General features: G+C 48.3%; 1 protein-coding gene across 9 annotated transcripts in view; it reads right to left on the bottom strand.

Annotated features, from left to right (window-relative positions):
* TDRD6 (tudor domain containing 6) overlaps positions 1-20511 on the bottom strand; it is a 2207410-nt gene that overhangs the window by 535542 nt on the left and 1651357 nt on the right. For all 9 annotated transcript variants that reach the window (XM_085610557.1, XM_085610549.1, XM_085610550.1 and 6 more), the window contains one exon: positions 4048-4158. In XM_085610557.1, the coding sequence (XP_085466683.1) occupies positions 4048-4158 (111 nt within the window). The remainder of the gene's footprint in view (positions 1-4047; positions 4159-20511) is intronic.

The raw sequence follows: 20511 nt of genomic DNA, 5'->3' as shown, positions 1-20511 counted from the left end.
ATGCCGGGTACTGGTCAGGCATCACCGGACTCGGGCCAACCGGCGCCGACGGTGGAACAAGCGGCGTCGCAGGCTCACCCGGGACTTGAAGTTCCTCAACCGGGGCCGGAGACGGAGCTAGAGCCGGAGATGGAACCGGCGTCGGGGATGGCATCGGAACCGGAGATGTAGCCGGTGCCGGCGAAGTCACTGGAGAAGGACCAGGAGAATCCGGGACCGGTGAAGGACACACGGATTCATTTCGGCGTCGAGCCGGCGACTTCGACTTCGGAGCCGAACTCTTATCAGAATGATATTGAGAAGAATGCCTCCTCTTCTTCTTATGCTTCTTGGTTCACGGAGCATGCCCCGAAGTCGACTTCGACACCAACCTCGACCTTGACTTCCTTCTTCCTCTCTTTTCTTTTTTCATCTTAGCGATGAAAAGCTTTGCCTCCCTTTCTTTTAGAGCTTTGGAGCTCATCTTGCGACAGCAAGAGCAACCATCCACATCGTGGTCGGAAGAGAGACACCAAACACAGTCTTCATGTGGATCTGTAATCGACATGTGTTTGCCACATTCTCGACAGGGCTTGAAACCCGGCTTCTTCGTCGACATCTTCCTCGAAGAGAAACAGGGAAAACCCAGAAGAAAAACAAAGTAACAATGAAGCTACCAACAGCAATTCCCGAAATCCATTGGCGTCGACGGCGCGGAAAAAAGGGAACTGACGTCATCACGCCGACAAAGTCTTCTTATGGAGCCGGTAACTTCAGCGGAGTCGCGAGCGGAGCCGTGTCTTCGACCCCATCGGCGTGGACTGCTACAAAAGTTTCCGAATGTTGCTGGCGCAGGGGATATTCACAAGGTGAGGAATCCACTGGCAGATGTATCCATCAGAAATCAGTCGTATACAGGAACCGCAAGCCTTGAAGCTGGGCATCCCTTCGTGCACCAGGAGTCGTTAGGACTCAAAAAGACCGACAAAAGTCGCTCAAAAAGTTCAGTCAAAAAGTGACTGGAGGTACTGCTCCCTCCGGATCTGCGCTGGCTGGCGCAAGGGCAGCGCTTAAGTAGCTACTGTGACGTCATCCCGGCGACCACGACAGACATGGAGCCGACCGACGCCACCTTCCGACACGCAGAGGTACTGCTGACGAAAAAACTTTCCAGATCCAGTCTGATGCCTGGGGGTAATTCGAAGGTAAGGAATCTATAAGTAACTGTTTCTTTCAGATTAATCCCTTAGCAGACAACGCACATGGGCACAGACTACATCTTGGACTGTTTTTCACAAAGTGAGTGAAAAGGAGTATGGAGGGTCAACTGAAGGTAGCTTGGTGCATATTGCGCTTTATGAACGAGTTACTTACCTTCGGTAACTATGTATATGGTAGAGACACAGTCTAGCCGCAGATTCCTTAACTTAGAATATCCCTAGGCGTCAAACTGGATCCGGAAACCTTTGCCCCAGCAGTACCTCTGCACGCTAGGGGGAGTCGTCGCCTGGCTACGTCCTGGCGTCGTCCACGGAAGTGATGTCAATGGAGCCATATAAGTCGCCCTCTGTGTGCTGACGTCAGTTTTCTGCAGTGAAACTTTTCCGTGCCACAATGCATATCCAATACCAAAACTGACGAAGTTTAGGAACAGTGTGCCAAAAAAGAAACAAAAATCTTTGAAACAGCAATGAAAAGAAACCATCCCATGTTGAAAAAGTACTCAACACTTGGAGAGACTGAAGTAAGCTAACAATCAACCGCCCTTATAAAAATCCCACCAAGCAATGAACCATGCTCCCCTAAAGAGGCAACGGCAGCGGAAATGAATGACATGACAGTCAAGGACAGAATGCAACCACAGGTGGAACTGTATGATAGTCTGTGGACAAAGGATGCAACTGAAAAAGGGGTACAGGACTAAAAAGTCATGACCCATGGCCACTGACCTGAAGTAAACAACCACATAGAAGTGGTACCACATCCCCAAAATGACCTATGCACGGAGCATAGTCCAATAGAAGTTCAACCAAAGCACTTGCAGCAGAGACAAGGAAACCCCAAAGACATGGGGAGACAGACAAGAGTGGAGGGAGGATTAGAAAACATGATAAACTATGCTGGAAGAACCCGGATGGAGTAGCCGCAAAAAGCACATAACCTAGGCACCCAAAAAGAGAATGGGTGGAAAGCTAAAATGCGTAAACCAGAATGACACACCCTGCCCCTGAGGTAGGTGAACTAGAGCACCCTTTAGTAAGACCACGGCCACCTGAAAGGAGGCAAGGTGGTAGAACCCCACCTGGAAAGGTCCTCGCAGAACGGGGAGGATGGGCGGGCATTAAGGAATCTGTGGTTAGACTGTCTCTACCAGATACATCGTTACCGAAAGTAAGTAACTCGTTCATCTGATAGAGACATCTACCGCAGATTACTTAACTAAGAATAGATTTATCACAGCTATACCCCATTAGAGGAGGGCCTGCGACCGTACCCCACCATGTTCCCGAAGGAAGCAGAACATCAAGAAAGTTGACGGAAACAAGGTGCGGTCCACAATGCCAGCTCAACTGACACCAGACCCATAAGGCTCAGTATTGCCAGAATAGCTGACACCCGACCCGAGGGAAGCAGGGTACCGCAATCCATCAGAGGACAACACAAGTCTACTGTCGGCCAGATAGGGACGAAACGAAGTCATAGGACGAGAAAAAAGAATGCACAATGACAAAATGCCACAGATTCCCGCGAAAAGAGAGAAACTGAGTATAGGACCCCAGGGTCCGAAAGAGACAAAGGTCCGGCGAAGGGACAACACTATTACAGATTCCGAAATCGGGATGGCACAACCTCAAATGCCAACAAATGACATGTCAGGGCAGTAAGCATCATGCCGAAACACACAACTATGATTACCAGGAGGTTCATAGATGTGATTTCGGAAATAAGGAAGTATAGACGCCTTCCCTTGGTGGTGTGGGGGCACTCTTCATTACACCCTTTGCAAGGAGCGCTTATACTTCCTCTGACAGGTGAAGATGGTCTCTGCTAAAGACAGGAGTGCGGAATAGATTGTTGGGGGTATCAAACATTCTAGGCAATAGCCACGGCAAACCAACCCTAAAACCTACTGATCTGATGTGTTTCCCGCCTGGAAAGAGAGGAAACCTTGTATTCTGCACTGCCAACGCGTGAAGCTTGATCTGTGGATAGTGGGGGCAAGTCACTGTTTGGAAGTGGAAATGCCTTTACCAAAGCCACTTCTGCCCGTGGCTCGTTTAGCCTAGTATGAACCCTTGTAATAACTTCTCCCAGCCTGCCTGATATTTTGCTGCTGTCTATGGTAAGACTGCAGCCGCTCGGGTGACGTGGCCTTGGCTCCTATCATGGGTTGTTGCATGTAAAAGGAGCCTCTCACAACTGGAGCTTGAAGGGCACCCCAGACATTGCAAGACCCATGTCTTACTTTCTCATGCATATCATCAATCTGGGGGGCTGAGGAGATGATCCCCGTTGAATGGGAGATTGAGGAGATGCTGCTGGACTTCAGTTGAATGCAGTGAGTAGCAAAGCATGGTGTCTGAGAAGGATGCTGGTGCTGAAGCCTTTAGAGGATGTGTCCAAAGTGTCAAGCTCACAATGAATGATGGTGTGCGTGTTGTCCTCCAGCACCATCTCCTCGTCCCTTTCCCTGTTCTCAAATGGAAGATATTTTACCAACTCCTACATCTTCTCCCCCTGGGATCTGTTGCAATGGGAAAGGAGTGCAACAGAGTTGACTGTATGCCAACGTGTGGCTGCGCAGCCCCTATAGCTACCCTTTTGTACACTGCATTGATTTTTTACTTACCTTAGTCTTTAAAGAAAAACAACATGCAAACATCCAAGCATATCATTAGATGTCAGAGTATACAGACTGCGTGCATCTTTAGTTAGTCATTCTACACATACATACCCATCCAAACACTGAAGATTTGAGTTAAAAAAAGTTCCATGATGGGGGAAAATTATGACAAGCCAAATTAAATTGGTAACATTCATCAACATCATTCTAAAACCAACTTTCACCTGGGAAAAATGAACCAGTGTCTGTGTTGTCATATGATTCTTCTGGACAGGTACACAGAAGGTTTCTCTGATTTTCAGCACTCAAGCGAATTCTCTGTTGAGGAAGTGGTCCTAAAATTCCAAGAAAAACATGAACACCAAAAGCATAAGACCGAAAAAACAGAAGCTGAATGAGAAAGAAAACAAATACAGTTCAAATAAGGCATCATCAGTAATTTAATATTCCACCTTTCCACAATCAACAGTGTACTAGAAGGGATCACGGATAAGCATGGGAACAAGCATTTGCAATGCAAATTGGTCTCACATTTGTGAGAGTTAGAGGTATTGGCGATGTAAATGACAATGTCTTACCTATGTGTTTTGGATTGGAGTGGATGTATGTGTGGTGGAATGTGTGGACTGGATTTGTGTAGTGGAACTATGTGATATGGTGTGTAGTGGGAAAATGTGGATAGTATTTATGTGGTATTGACTGTACTGGAATTATGTGGAGTGGGATTGTGTGTCAGAGTAATTATGTGGAATTGCATTTTGTTTTGTGGAGTTTAACTATGTGGCATGCTGTTGAATTTTGTGGCATGATGCGGAATTTTGTGGTGTTAATTAGACATATGTGTTGTGTTGCATAATTGTGTTGTTGAGTTGAAATATGTGCTTTGTTGTCTTATTATGTGGTGTGGAATGGTAATGTATAGAGTTGAATTATAGGGAGTGGATGTGTGTGGCGTTGAGTAAAATTAGGGCAGATTGGAATTATGTGGCAAGGTATGGAATGCATAAAAACATGGAGCCTCTATATTGAGATACACACACTCTTCTATCTCACCATATTTAGTGGACTTCAACCACCCCCACAGCAGCCTCACACGAGCATAGAAGAAATAGACGATTGCAACAAATAAAGCGGGTACAGTGGGATGCAGGTAGTGGTTTTATTTTGTTGAAAACAGTGCACCATACAAGCAGGAAACTACCAACTGCTCTCTATACATTCACTGAAAGAAAGAAAAAAGGACGACAGAAGACTCCAGGCAGTGACCAGCATAAAGATTTAACTCAAGCTGTGCCTATCAGCGAAGGCACACCAGCAAACACAAGCTGTGATTAGCAAGAAAGTGTGACCCACAGCTGTGGTAACCGCACATCCACTGCCAAAAGCTAGCGCAAGGTGAAATAACGGCCCTGCTCAAGTGTAACAAGCGCAGCCTTTAGGATAATGAATCTCTGCCAGTTGTTGAGAGCGCGTGCGTTATATCAACAGTTTAAAAAACTCTCGTAGAGAGAGGCAGAACAGGTGATTTGCCAGTGCGAGCACCCCTTAACAAGTTATAAGATATTGGCATTGTAAATGACAATGCCTTTATTTATATTTTAAAACACGAAACCAAAAATAAAAATCATTGTTATTTGCAATATCAATAGCTTAAACATGCCTAACATGCCTAAATGAGAGACCTAATGCATTGCAAATGCTTGTTATTGTTTACAACTTCCAACTTTGCCCAGTGTATTTTCCCATCTATTAAAGAATGACTTCAGACTTTTTTTTATGATACATTCCCACCTTATCCATTACATTCAAAACCTACGCATGGAGAGATGATCAATGGCGTGTGACCAAATACATTATCTTTACAGGCAAGATAAATAATGGCAGAAATAACAGAAGCCATCAGTAGGGTGATGATCAATAGCCCTCAAAGAGCCTCACAGATTCCCCCAACACTAAAGTTTCCTGCGGTCGTGAGCAGGCGGAAAGAGGCTTGTAGTGTTCCACAGTGCGTGCAAATATGCCATCACGTTCGGGATCTGCTAGCAATAAGTGCACTCACATGAACTCATCAAAGGTCACTATTCACTGCACAGCCAACTGATAGTGCGCAGGTAAAGTGCAAGCTGAACAGCAGTACAACACGTTAGTGCTAAAATGAGATAGTCAATCAATTAGCTAGCTGAACATTCATGGGCAGCGATTATCATATTAAAGCATACCCAGCAGCAAGGAACATATTTTTATATAAACAGTTATTTTTATACCACAAATACAAAGCAACATATCTTATTCATCGAGATTTATGTAGCAGCAGTGGCTACCACGTACAGCTTGGTGCAGACAGCACTCTCCACTCACCTCCCTCCATCTCGGTTAACTACGATATCAAAAGGCAGCTAAGTCAAGTGAGCCGTGTGCCCCTAAGCACATCTCGGTATTATTCAGTGCAGCTGAACAAAACGCTGCATTCCTCAAACAGTAACCATGTTAAACAAGGAACAGTTCAATGGCATAGAAAAAGGACAAGGGAGTCATCGATGTAGTCACTAGAAATCGGCGGACATGTTCATATGGGAACGCCTCCTAGGAAACGAATCTATATAGAATGTATAGATACTTAGTTTGATTCTAAAAAAGTAATGCATTTTCCTATGAGGCATCATTAACGCGATGACTGTTAAAATTAAACAATTTAGTTCTAAAAGTAAGTCGCAAGGTGATAATTTATTTCCAATTAAAACATGTGTATGAAAAGAATACAACATAGTTCTAATTAGAAAAAAAGTTTTTACCTAACTTGGAAACGATTTAAATCCAAACGGAAAGAGGTTCAGTGGTGCTTTCTTTTATGTTTTTGGCTACATTCTTTTTCACTCCCGTTAGACAAAGTGAGCGGATGTGGTCTGACGGCTAGATCGCCGACTTTGGTGCTGGAGACCAGGGTTCGAGCCTCGGGGTCGCGTCCACATTCAGTGATTTTGGGCAAATCACTTTATCTCCCCGTGCCTGAATGTGTCCTTGTGTAATGTAATCGGTGTGAGAAGTTGGCCTGATATATGATGTCACTAGTTCTAGTGTACACCCTGTATCAGTCCAAACAACCCTTATGGTGATTGGTTGTAAAGTCAACCTTATAGACCAGCTATCCTAGTGGTAGCATGGACAAGAGCAGTCTTTTGCAATCCCTTGAATACCAAATGAAAGGACACCATAACAGTTATATATAAAAATAGAATTTATTTATTCTAGTCAAAATACCCTCAGCACTCTTTATGAGATTCGAGGTAAGTACAACACAGTCTTATTTAAGCATACATAAGTCACACAGGTAAGTAATACAGTTAGGCCCTAGGGGCCACGCAAACCATATAGTAAGTAAGTGGTATAAGGACCACTGTCACGAACACAGGTTAGGCCTAGGGAATCCCTGGGGCTACACTATACTACCAGTTACTAGGCAGTGGGAGGCCCACAGGATTCAGGTGCAGAGTGGAAACACTCATGCATAATGCGTTAAAGTCGATAGAAATAGTGGTGTTTAGAAATAAAGAGTTTTAGGACACTTCGGAAAGAGCTAGGAGTTACAGACTTGGAAACTAGACCCTAGGATAGTCAATACCCTTGTGAGCACCGGAGTACTCCGTTTACCTAGCCCACGGGCTGCGGGTGCATAGGTGTGAACTTGCGTCGGGTTTCGTTGTCGACTTCTATGGATGCCTGAAGAAAAGGTGCTGACAGGCAGTCAGTGAAGAGTGCCCGGTGGATTCCAAGGTTGGAATCAAGAAGGAGGGTACCTGAAAGCAGAGGTGACAGAATCTAGGTCACCAGCCAGGAGCCGGGAAGGAACCAGGCGATGTCGTGAAGATGCAGGTGAAGAGGTGAAGCTTGTCGCAGCAGCCACGGGTACCAGGAGGCGTCGAGGACGACCAGAACCAGGTGGCGTCGAGGACGACCAGAACCAGGAGGCGAGCTGTCCCACGAGGGCTCTTGCTGTTGGCGGCGTCGTCGAGTTCGGACCCAACAAGCCTTGGCAAGCGCAACCTACGCAGGATGAAGGGTTCGCTTCTGTTGCAGACCAGGAAGGCCTGAGGTGCTTCTCTTTCGCAGGGAAGCAAGGGCCAGTCTGGAGGAGCCAAACCAGCGGTGGAAAGTCGAGGGTTCGTCGTCACTGAGGCTACTAGCCAACGGGCAAGCAACCGGACAGACGCGTCGAGCAGGAAAATGCAGAAGGGCCCCACGCAGAACTCGTGGAGTGTGGAGGGCTGATCTTCGGTGCAGATGGTGCTCGGGGTTGGGGCTTCTCAATCCCCAGAGCACAACTTCGAGGATGCCTCAGAAGCTGCGCTGGAAGCTACTCGCCAATTTTCCCATGTAGCCGGTCCCACGTCTCTCGTCGCATCCACGGATCTCAGCTTTGCTGTGGATGTGGATCAGGGTCGGAGAAGTCTGGAAGTCATGGCGCTGGTCGGGCTCTGCAGTCGGGTCCTCGTAGGACTTGGGCAAAGAAAACGGCAGGTCGCTTAGTGGTACCTGTTTGCACAGGGTGGCCACTCCATGGCCACAAGGGAGATTCTTCAGTCTTCTTCCGTAGTTGAATGTCGAAGGTCCAGAGTTTCTGTTCAAGTTGCAGTTTTTCAGGATAATCGAAAAGTCCTAGGGACTCAGCTCCCACTCTTATACCAATCTGGGGGGCTGGGTTACCTGCTAGGTCCCTCCTATGGGTAGGACCAGGGAGGTGGGTGGTTACACCCCTTTCCCTTTGTCCAGTTTCGCGCCAGGAATGGGGCTGGAGTGCCCCAGCACCGGTTTGAACCAGACTATGCATGAGACACCTTGTGTGCCCCAGGCAGTGTCGTTTCTTTCATCCCTCCCTGCCCCAATACACTAAGTCCTGTCTAGGGTGGTGCTAGCACCTCCCAAGGCAGGAAACCTATTGTCCAAGCCTCCCTCGCTGGAAGGACTCACAGCAGCAGGAGGTCAGACCTGTGTCTGTGGCAGCAGCATCCATTTTGTGATGCTGGGGCTCTGGTTAACTTTAACCGGGTAGTAGGTCTTCAACATGTCTTCTCCCTCTAGAAGGGAGGAATACTATCCTCATCGCCAGAAATGGTGTGGGGGTATTATTCCAAAGTGTTAGACACCTTACACGACATGTTTTGATAAAGCCAAACCATAGTTACCATAACCGCGAGGATTATAAGGCACTTTAAGAGTATATGGTAGGCGATATCATAGAACAGCTATAAGGACATGGTTCCGAAAGCTGCAGACAGGCTCAGCTCATGCTAGATCACCATCTCACATGTTACCAAGCACTCTGCCTTCAGGATTGTTAAGGCCTGCCATAGGAGTGACTGAAAGGTACCCATGTGTCTATATATAAGGCAGGTATAGGAATACTATACCTAAGCAAGGGGTGATTACACTACCTTGCCCCAGCTGAGTGATCAGCCAGTTGTGTCATGATGGGAGGCCAGCCAGGGGTGGCATAATACATGCTGCAGCCCCTGGTAGGCCTAGGGTACACCCATGACCTGGGTACCTAAGGTACACTGTACAGGGCCCTATAGGGTGATCCTTACCAATTGGGTTATGTACCTAAAGTACATAGTATGAATTTAGAGAGAGAACAGCGGGGCTGTGGGTCTGATTAGCAGGCCCACAGCCACAACTAAGTCGAAAACCAGTGAAGCAAAAGCAAAAAGTGGGGGTGACCATAGGAAGCAGACCCTACTCTCCTACAATCGGTGCTCATGTAAAGCACTTCAACACCGGGAGCTGGAAACAACAGACCCCGGCCAGGAAGAGAGCACATCATCGCGTGCGCACCGCTGTGATTAGAACGGGCGCCAGAAGAAAGTGTGGCGAGTAAAGGGGTCAGTAGCCTTGTATGGTTACAAATGACGACAATCGTCATGAGGAGGGACTAGTAAGCCTTAAACAAATCTGAAAGCAGCATTTACTGACCTAAGCCAATAAAAAAGGTGGGTGGCGAGTGGGCGGAGCTTCCAAGAAGCTTCCACACTAAAGTGTATACTGCATGTCTCGGACAGACAGTGCAAGCACTGTCTAGGCGAGACCTAAAAATGGCATGTAAAGTTCAATCATATTTTGGGCATAGTACATACAAATACTATCATTTACGTGCCTGTCACTATTTTTTAGAATGTTGCAATTTTACAATTGTGTGGACCAGTAAATACTTTCAACTGCATGGGTAGAACTAGCCATCTTGCTCTCTGAATCTGCATCAAGAATGGGGACTGATAACTAGTGGTGCAGCTAGAACTTCTGGCGCCCGGGGCTATCCCTCAGATTGCCGTTTATGGCAGGTAGCAGGGGGAGGTTTTCTGGGGAAAAATGACTGCGAGCAGCAGGGGTGCATTGGCAGCATTTAAGTTATGACGCCACTCTCTACCTCTCAACTCCACTGAATAAGAAAGAGTGCGAAGCAGCGGCGTAAGCATAGAGCAAACATCGAAGGTCAAGTCTCAGTTGATGAAGGCCCAGCAGCACTAAAATGGTAGCTAAACGCATAAGTAAATGTAGCCCTTCCTCCTCTTTACACCACTCTATAATTAACTGCTGCTACAAGACCACAGCAGTAAAACCACCCACTAGACATCAAGCATAACACCAAAACAACTCCCACATAGGTCACACTGTACACTCACACTCTACCAAGCGACACTATTTAGAAATATAAGCAAATCTATAGCTATCTCCTTTTTGCTCCACTCCATGCATATCATTTAAGAAACACCCCTCAGGTCCTTATGCATGAAACCAATGTCACATAGGCCACACTATACACATGAATTCTCCGGACTAACCACAACTGAGGGAGTAGCGGGCACCTCGTCCACTGAGGGGACTTAATAGTTCCATCAAGGGTGTGATGTGCTACACAAATGCAACTACAATGAATAAAGTGTATATTCACTGGGGAAGAAACCAGATGCAGCCCCTGCAGCATCCCAGTTAACTGATGCTGGAGGTGGGTGAGCCAGCAGATTTAGAGTGTGTTGGACTTGGCCCTTTTTGCAGGGTCATCCCTGATCTTTTTGCCTTCCTCCTGTATTTTCTCTCACCTGGTTTTGTTGGTTTTACAACTCTGGGCACTTTATCACTGCTGATCAGTGCTAAAGTGCATATGCTCTCTCAATTGTAAATTGATGTATGGATTAGTGATTCCATGATTGACTGGTCTGGTTTACCTGTCAGACCCTAGTACAGTGCACCAGGAGTGCCCAGGGCTTGCAAACCAAATGCTGCTAGTAGGCTTGCAGCACTGGTTGTGCCACCCACAGAAGCAGCCTGTTAAAGTGTGTCTAAGGCTTGCCATTGCAGAGCCTGTGTGCAGTCTGGTACTGCCATGCTGACTGGGCAAGTGCACCCACTTGCCAGTCCCTAAACCTTCCCTTTTCTTCATATCAGACACCCCTATGGTAGGCCCAAGGGCAGGGTGCATTGTAAGTATAAGGTAGGACATGTCCTGGTGTGTGCGTCATGTCCTAATAGTGAATTACAGCCATTTTCGTTTTTCACTATTGCAAGGCTACCTGTTCTCCATAAGCCTGAATGGGCAGTTTGATTATTACAGCTTATAATCCTAACTGACTCCGGGAACATGGTAGAAATCAGAGTTTAGTATGCCTGAACTCAGAATGATAAAATACATATTTTAGTGAAGTTGGTTTTAACATTCTGTGTTTGAAAATACCGCTTTTAGAAAGCAGGTATTTTCTTGTCTAATGATCCAAGTCTGCCTCTGCTAGGTTGTATATTCCTTGTATGGAGTTTGAGTGACCGGGGCTTGGGGATTCCAGGAGACAGGGTGAGTCAGCACAGGGCTGAATAGAAAGATCTGCATGTAGATGGGTGGGAGGAGTTGCACCTCAGACCTGAATAGGGCTGTGCCTTCCCTCCACAATGCTGGCTCCACCTCCTGTGGTGCGTCTGATGTCTCTGCCCTGCACTGGGAAAGGAAAGAAGGAGTCTTGTCAAAAAAGTGCTCCAGGACTGACCAGAACTGGTTTGGACTAGGCAAAGGCCTCTCTGCCTTCAGAGAACAAAGAGAAACAGAGTATAAATATTGGGACCCAAGAACTTTAGATCACTTTGGGAAACAAGAAGAAACCTTTGCTGAGGAGAGGAACCAGAGAGACTGAGGAGAGACTATCCCTTAGCTTGAGGGATTGGCCTGCAGTGGTTGCCTGACTGCCAAAGAGAGGAGAAAGGAACTTTGTGTATACTTTATTCAACTTGTGAAGGATCTCCAAGGGCTTGAGAAAAGAGCTTGCCTCATTCTGAAGTCTCTGGGACAACAGACTTCACCAACCAGCTCCCCAAGAATTCTTTGGAAGTGCCTGCTGTTTTGCGAGGCTTTCTGAGGGACTGCGTGTCGCAAGGAGCTGGAAGCGCGACTCACAGGCAGGAAGCGAGTCATCGAACTGCCGCTGTCGATTCACAACAAGAAAGCGCCTCGCATCGCTGGAGAAGAGGATCGACGTCGCATCAGACGCCGCCGCAACACCGGCCTAGAAGAACCATTGAGTCGTCACAGGGTCCCCAAGGCGCCTCGCATCGCCAAAGAGGATTGACGTTGCATCAAATGCCGCCGCATCACCGGGAAGCGTGTCGCAGGGCCTGTCACGGCTCGCATCGTTGTCGAAGCACCTCGCATCACCGGGGAAGAGGATTGACGTTGCGTCAGACGCCGCCGCATCACCGAGAAGCGTGTCGCAGGGCCTGTCGCAGTCCACATCGTGTTGCATCAAGAAAAAGACGCCATCTTTGTTTCATTGCACCGGATCTTCATCGCATCACGGCGTTGCGTGCCGCATCACCACGGAAGCGCAGTAAGAAGCATCACCACGGAGGCGCAGTAAGAAACAGACGTATCACCTCCCCTCGCAGAGAAGAACCGACGCATCCCCTACACAGCAGTAGGGACCCGACGCATCAACGTTCTTGCGTGTAAGGAACCGACGCATCACCTTCCCTGCAACACTTTTGTTGTATAGCATTACGCATCTTAAGGTACAGTGAACTCAGTGTGGCATTTTAACATCCAAAGAGAACTAAGCTAATTCTATCATTTCAAGTACAGTATTGTGAATTTTTGTCGTTTGTGGTCTTGTGATAAGTCTATATAAAGAAGACTTATTTTTGATATAAAACTTGTGTGGTGTCCATCTGTAGCGTTGTCACTTGTTTACTGTATGTGTTCACAAATGCTTTACACACTGCCTCTGAGATAAGCCTGTCTGCTTGTGTCAAGCTACCAAGAGGGTGAGCAGGGCTTATTTTAGGCGTGTACCCCCTTACCCTGACTAGACACAAGGGCCCCTACTTGGTCAAAGGTACATACATCTGCCAACTAGAGACCCCCAAATCTAACAGAGAGATATGTCCCAACAGAGCTAGGAGCCTGTCTGGGGAGCCAAGACAGCCCACAGCGCTTAGGGCAGAAAGAGGAGCCAAGCAAGGCAGGAGGACGTGAAAACCCCTCTGGGGCGAGTCGGAAACAGACGAGCCCCAACAAAACACCGGGACGAACTGCGTCCACAGACACCTGAGAGTGCCACAGAACAACCGTAGGCAGCAATACAGAAACTCCAGGAGAGGGCCACGTCAGTCCGACAGCAGGAAGCATGTAACAAGGGGAGATGGCCACAGCATAACCCACGGGAAAAAACCCCAGGGGGGCAAATAATAGCAAAGACAGCTCGACGGAAGTCTCCAAAACTTAATGGGAAGGAACAGCAGCTACAGAATAGCAAATTAATTCCCCACTTAGGGTACGTCACATCCCTATAAAAGCATGGGACACCTCTTGAGAGAAGCTCAGAGGTCAAAAGAACCACAAACAGCTGCACCAAAGTAAGGGAAAAAACTCCCTGGCTGAACAGCTGTACAAACTTTCTGGTAATAACCTCTCAACCCCAGAGACGTAAACAGAAAAACATTGACAACACTTTACACGAAAGTACAGATCCACCATAGGGGACTAAAATCCAGGCAGTCAATGAAAGCCTGAGAAGAGACGCCGGACCGCCGAGTCGGCATGCTAATCAAACAAATGGACCCCATCAAAGGCCAGACCCCTGAGTCGCTCCTGAACATTGTCAGGGAAACTGACATGAGGTAGCCACGCATGGCGACACAGGGCAACTGAGCTGGCCATAGCTCGACCCACAGAGTCAGTAGTGTCCATGGCCATCCAAACGGAAAGCTGCGCCATGTCGCGGACGTCCCAAATTAGCTGGAGTAGGTCAGCACGAGGGCCATCTGGTAAAGAGGGAAGGAGTAGTGTGATCGAGTTCCAGAGGGCAGAAGTAGCCCGAGCAAACACAGGTTGTGTGGATGCAAAAACATTGCGGCCACATGACTCCAACCACCTAGACTCCCGCGTGGGGGGAAAAACGGTGGAGGAGAGGCAGGAAGCGCAGCCTGGACTACAAGTCCTTGAGCCCTAGGATGAAGGGACAAACAGGCAGGATCATCTGGAGCTGGCCGGTGGCGATGCGCAACAGCACGAGACACGGGATCCCCGATGAGGGTCTGGCCCAAGTCCCTAGAAGGACATCATAAAATGACCTGCCAAAAGTAAACAATGGCCCTGCATCCACCGTGTACTGGTGGAGAAGATCCTACAAAGGATCGGAAGGCAGGGAGAAAGAGGGCAGCTGTATTTGTAAGATATGTGCAGCCTCCTAATCACCCTCGCAAAGTCCACGCTAGTCTCAGTGGCCATCCGAGGGGAAGACAGCAAGTCATCCGTTGGAGACGGCTGCAGGGTAAACTGTCCACCCAACGACAGAGTCCCTGCAGATAAATGGGCCGGCATGTGCCCCATGGGCCCCTGGTCCATGGAACATAGAAAAAGCCCTGTGGGTGGTGAACCCACTGGGATCATGTCCTCCAACAGGGAATGGAGCCGGCGTCGACCAATGTCGGGACGGTGTCCGATCGGTGCCGATGACCTCCGTAGGACTCATCCACTCGGTGTCGGGCCGGTAGCAACTCTACCTCCACCAAGGCAGGAGCCTGCGGGGAGGAACAAAGTCGAGTTAGAGTCGAACTCCACGCCGCAATCGCAACGATGCAAGGAGTCCTGCAGGACTGTGCGAAGAAGCGTCAGGAGGGCTAGACGTCAGAGTGGGATGCCAATCCGGGCCATGTCCCGATGTCGCAGCGACTCCAGAACCGGTATCGAGGCACTCTGTCGACGCGGAGGGAGAACCCCCGACCTGAGTCCCTAACCCCACTGTGGGGCTGGAAGGCACACCAGGGAGAGGGGGTGACCCAAAGGCGGCCTGCAAGGCCCTGGAATAGGCCTCCATCTGGGCCTGAGTCGCCCCAGCACCAGGGAACGGCGGGTAGGTGGGGGATGACTCCTGAGGGCTCGTGTCTGGTGAATACCGGGAGCGGCGGGCCGCGATATCATGCTTGCGCGAGGTCGACGACCTACTTGACTTCTTCCGGTGAACGACGTCCACGGGAAGACTCCGGGACCTTGCCTGACAGAGACCTCAGCATGGGAGGAAGAACTGCGCAGCTTGGATCCTTCCGATGGAAACAGAAGCCTGCGCCTTGAGGACTCTGACCGAGACATCAGTTTCATCAGATGTTCCCGCAAGGATTTTGGCTTCAGCTGCCGACAGGCGTCGCATTCGACGGAGCTTTGGTGCTCGTCCAAGCACCAAATACAGATCTCGTGTGGATCCGTTGCAGACATCTGCCGTGAACAGGACGCACACAATTTGATGCCTGAAGGCATAGGCACACTGTTCCAGACGCGAAAGGCATCGCGAAGGCCCGACACCAAAACAGGCCAGAGGAACCGCTAAACTCCAGATCCGGGTTGGGACGCGGAAAAAAAGAAAACTGATGTCAGCACGCCGAGGGAGTCTTATATGGATCCATGGACGTCACTTCCGTGGACGACGTCAGGACGGAGCCAGGCGACGCTGTCCCCCTGTGTGCAGAGGTACTGCTGGGGAAAAAGTTTTCTGGATCCAGTCTGACGCCTGGGGATATTCTAAGTTAAAAAATCTGCGGCTAGATGTCTATCAGATCTAGGTAACAAAAAGAGATCTGCAATCAACACAAGCTTCCGGAGAGAAGCACGTGCACATGGGAATTAACAGCACTATATACTCTGAACATATACTTCTAGGGTAAGTAACATTTTTCATGAAAAATGTGCACCTACAGATCCAATTGGTCTGATGCAGATACCTGGAACAAAGTCCTCAAGATTGACTGGCCTGCCAAAGCGTGCTGGCGGGACAAGATATGCACACAGCAGTGCTTGGTAAATGTGTGAGGGGTTGATCAAGTTTCCACTTTGCAGATTTCAACCAGCGGGATATTACCAAGAAAACCATGGTAGCTCTCCTTTTATGGGTGGCATGTGCCTGAGACAGCATAAGAAGGACTTAGCTTTCCTCGGTATCTCGGGATCCGCCTTTATCATTCCCCCACTGATATTTTTGAGGGTAACCATTGTAGGGCGCTGGCAGGCATTAGAGCCGCAGTCGGATTTTGGAAGAGCCTCCCGCTGGCCCTGATAGGCCGGATAGCATTAGCCAAAATGATAATAGTCCCACGATTATTATACTATTTTACCAACCTACCAGTGATTCCGCCTAGAACCTTCTTTCAGGATCTGGACTCAATTCTCAGTGCGTTGATCTGGGGTTCTGCTAGACACAGAATAGCACTGAAAAAACTGCAATTACCCACCACGCAGGGTGGCCTGGGTGCTCCATCCTTTGAGACATACTTTCTGGCGGCACAACTACAGTGGCTCTCCCACTGGACGGCGGACCGGTATACGCTAGAGACGCATACCTTGACGGGACGGGTATCCCTTGCGGAAGTCCGTCGGTTATTGCTTCCGGGCACCAAACCGAAGCGTACCTATCCCCTGCAGGTCGTAGTGGCACGGAGGTGCATGCAACGAATACATCGCATGTCATCAGAAATGCCCTTGTATTCCCCTCTGTTCCCATTAATCGGGTGGCCCAAAGGTGAACATCAGTACACAAATAACATGCTCACCACATGGACTTCATGCGGTATCACCGAAATGGAGTCCCTCTTTGAAGACGGACAGCTTAGACCATTCCAAAACCTCATGGCAGACTACGATCTCCCCCCGGGCCAATTCCTGTTTCACCGCCAACTGTTAGATAGTTATCGACCGCATCATGACCTCTCGAGGGGGGAGCCACCCACACATCCAGTCATCCACACGATTCTACATATGGGAGTGGGTAGACACCTAACCACATGGCTCTACAAAGCCATACGGGAACTCACCAATAAACCGTTGGTGTCCCTACGTGCCATCTGGGAGGAGGAAATCGGACGCTCACTGCACGAGAAGGAATGGGAAAGAGCCCTTGAATATCCTAAAAAGGTGTCCAGAAATGCACGATTTAAGAATATACAATTTTATATCCTCCATAGAGCTTATCTGACACCAGCACGTCTCCAGCGCTTCTACCCGGACACTGAGTTGCTCTGCCCCAGATGCCAATCACAGGACGCGGACTTCCAACACATGTTTTGGAGCTGCCCCACGATCAGTTCTTTTTGGCAACACATTCATACTACCCTACAGGACCTCACAGGGATCAAGTCTATGAATACATGGGAGGCCAGCGCACTAGGTATCGCTCGAACACATAAACAACACAAAGTGCAGACCCGTTTTTATTCCCTAGCGGTGTTATTAGCCAAACGCGGTATTGCTATGCACTGGCGTTCTCCCACTGGTCCCCCGCTTGCAGCTTGGGTGGGAGCGACACACAAATGGGCGGCGGCAGAGGAGGACACATTACGGGAGGAGGAGGTAAGGGGCACCCGCAAACATCCCATTTCAATGGACTGGGCCATGTTATTGAATCACTTTAAGCAATTGACCCCTGGCGAGGACTCACACGGGGGCACACCTACACAAACAGCCCTGCCAACACAGCCTTCGTCAGCAATCGACTAAACCCTCCCTACTCTGGGGGCCCGATTGCGTCGCGGGCAACCTCGTGACGTGTGTCGGCACTTCTGCCGGCCTGGCGTAAACGTCAGCTCAGCTGTAAGATATTGACACGATACACACACACACACACGCTTAACCCAGTGGCAGGTAAGAGAGTCCGGACGCGATCTTCCATACCCAACCCCTAGCTCTTCCCGTGTTTTACCCCAGTTCACGTGGCATATTCACTACCAGGACCCATAGGGTTTACAACTTGTGTATCCAGCAACTATTGTACTCATGATTAATTGTGGGGGATATTGGATACTGTAATAAGCAATCTCATGGATTGAATGATTTATTTGATATATATTACAATAAACCTGAAAATGCCAATAAAAATATGTTACAAAAAAAAAGAAGGACTTAGCTTTGTTTTAGGAGGTTCGCAGACACTTGAACATCCATCTTATTACATCGGCTTTAGAAATTAGGTGGCCCTTCTGTGAGTTTATAAAGACTAAAAAGGGGTTGGTCCCATCTTATAATACTCAACTCTTGACATCCAATGTGCCTAGATCTCCATACTCCACTGAATCTGGCTGTGAAAAGAATACTGGGAAGTCTATAGTCTGGTTAAAGTGGAAGGGTGATACCCAGGGAGAAACTTAGGATTGCTTATGCAAACAACTGTCTTTGTGAACCTAAATGAAGGGTCTTGTGGGGTAAGAGCGTGCAACTCACTAATGTGTCTGAGGAAGGAACATCCACCAGGAAGGCCACCTTTCAGAAGAGGAACTGTAGGGGACACAAATGTAGCGGTTTAAAGGGTAGCCACATGAGCCTTCTCAGAACTACATTACAGTTCCACATGGAGGCAGGAGGTCTTGTGGAAGGTACAACACTCTTAAAACACTCACATCAAAGCCTCTACTGCTGAAATCCTAAATAAGCATTAATGATCCCTGTTTAGCATGTAAGCTGCAGCAGCGGGTAGATACAGGCATATTAAGGTGTAACTGTTCGACTTCTGCGGGAGTAAAAGATAGTTGATAAAGTCCTAGACAAATTTGAAGGCATCTGTTCTTTTTTTACTTCTGTGGACCCTCACTGAATCATTAATGTTATCCAGGAATATTTATTGAGTCATTACTGTAAGCTGTGCATCCCCAGTCTAAGTCATTTTTAGGATTTGAAACTTGAAATATTACGCACAAAAAAAAGCAAGAATATAACAAACAAATGCTCAAACACTAAAATACTTAGTTTAATTCACTATCAAATATGGGAAAAGTTTCCCTTTTTCTTTTTAAAAGTCAAGGACCCCCGAGTAGGCCTTGCGGACCCTCCCTCTCCCTTGGGGACCGCGGGCCACTGCTTTAAGGGATCCAGGTCTTTGGAATTAAAATAGTGGACAAAAATGTTCCACTTTGAGGCATAACATGCCTATGTAATGAGTTTGCATACTTCCACCAGAACAGTCAAGCATGCCTGGGGTAGATTCAGATAGCAAAATTCCAAGACCTCAGATGCCATTTCTCTCAGCTGAGCTATTTGGGATCTGGCTTCCTCTGTGTAAGATGGTCCGGCCTGAGGGGAAGCCTTGAGTGGATGTTGACCGAGATTTCCAGGAGCACGGAGATGCAGGGCTGTCTGACCCAGGTGGGAGACACAAGGAAAATGTGTTAGTGAGGCTCGTCTCATTCACTTTCCTCACCACGTACAAGAGGAGTTGGAGAGAGGGAAAAGTGTAGGCACAGATCACTGACCAATACATCCATCATACATTCCTCATGACTTGACTGTGTGCCTGAAGGAGAAGTTTAGGCATGTTGCATTTTTGGGGAGGCAAACAGGTCTATTTGCAAGATGCCCCAATACTGGAAATGACTGGAGTTTCCACTTGTGGACTGCAAAGTTGCTGTCGTCCATTGGAATACTTTTTACTAAGATGTATATTCTAGATGGATCGCCCAATGCCAAATCGCCTCAGCTAGTGGTAGGAGCTGGAGAAGAGTGTGTGCTGCCCAATTTCTGTACGTTATACATGTCAGTCGAATGACCTGGAGATAGCGTAAGGCTAGGAGCTCTACGTATTTGATACAGTAGTCCTCGTGCTGAGGGGGGGAAAGAACCATTTATGGTCATGGCATTGTGGTGCTCACACCAGCCTGTGAGAGGCATGAAAACAAGTTACTTACATGTAACTGTAGTTCTCCAGTATTGGAAGCTTTCATAGATTCACATAAGCCATTCGCCCTCTCCACTGGTTGCATGAGGCTAGGCAAATTGAGTTCAAGGCTCTCTGTATAGCCTTCAAAACTCTGAAACTGGCATCCCTGGAAATCCTGACCAACCTGCTTCTACTCTATGTCCCCTCCCGCCAGCTTTGCTCCATGGGACAACACCTGGTGGTGGTCCCCCTAATTATGAGGGTTCGTGCCAGAGGTTGTTCCTTTCAGGAACAGAGCGGCCATCCTTTGGAATTCCTTGCCGGCCTATATTCGGGGGCTAAATAATTATTTCGAGTTCAGGAAAGCCATAAAAACCTCTCTCCTACCCACTCCGTAGGTCTTCCTTAGCCCTTGTCAGAGTTGGTCACCTCACTGCTGTTCAGCGCCAGGACGCCTCTTTGCCGGGGCAGCTGTTGCGCTTTATAAACCCGCTAACATAACATAGCATACCTGAATCATTCCCT

Source organism: Triturus cristatus, chromosome 6 (assembly GCF_964204655.1).
Source record: "Triturus cristatus chromosome 6, aTriCri1.1, whole genome shotgun sequence".
In the NCBI taxonomy this organism is placed as follows: Eukaryota; Metazoa; Chordata; class Amphibia; order Caudata; family Salamandridae; genus Triturus; species Triturus cristatus.
This window is presented reverse-complemented; position numbering and strand designations above follow the sequence as displayed.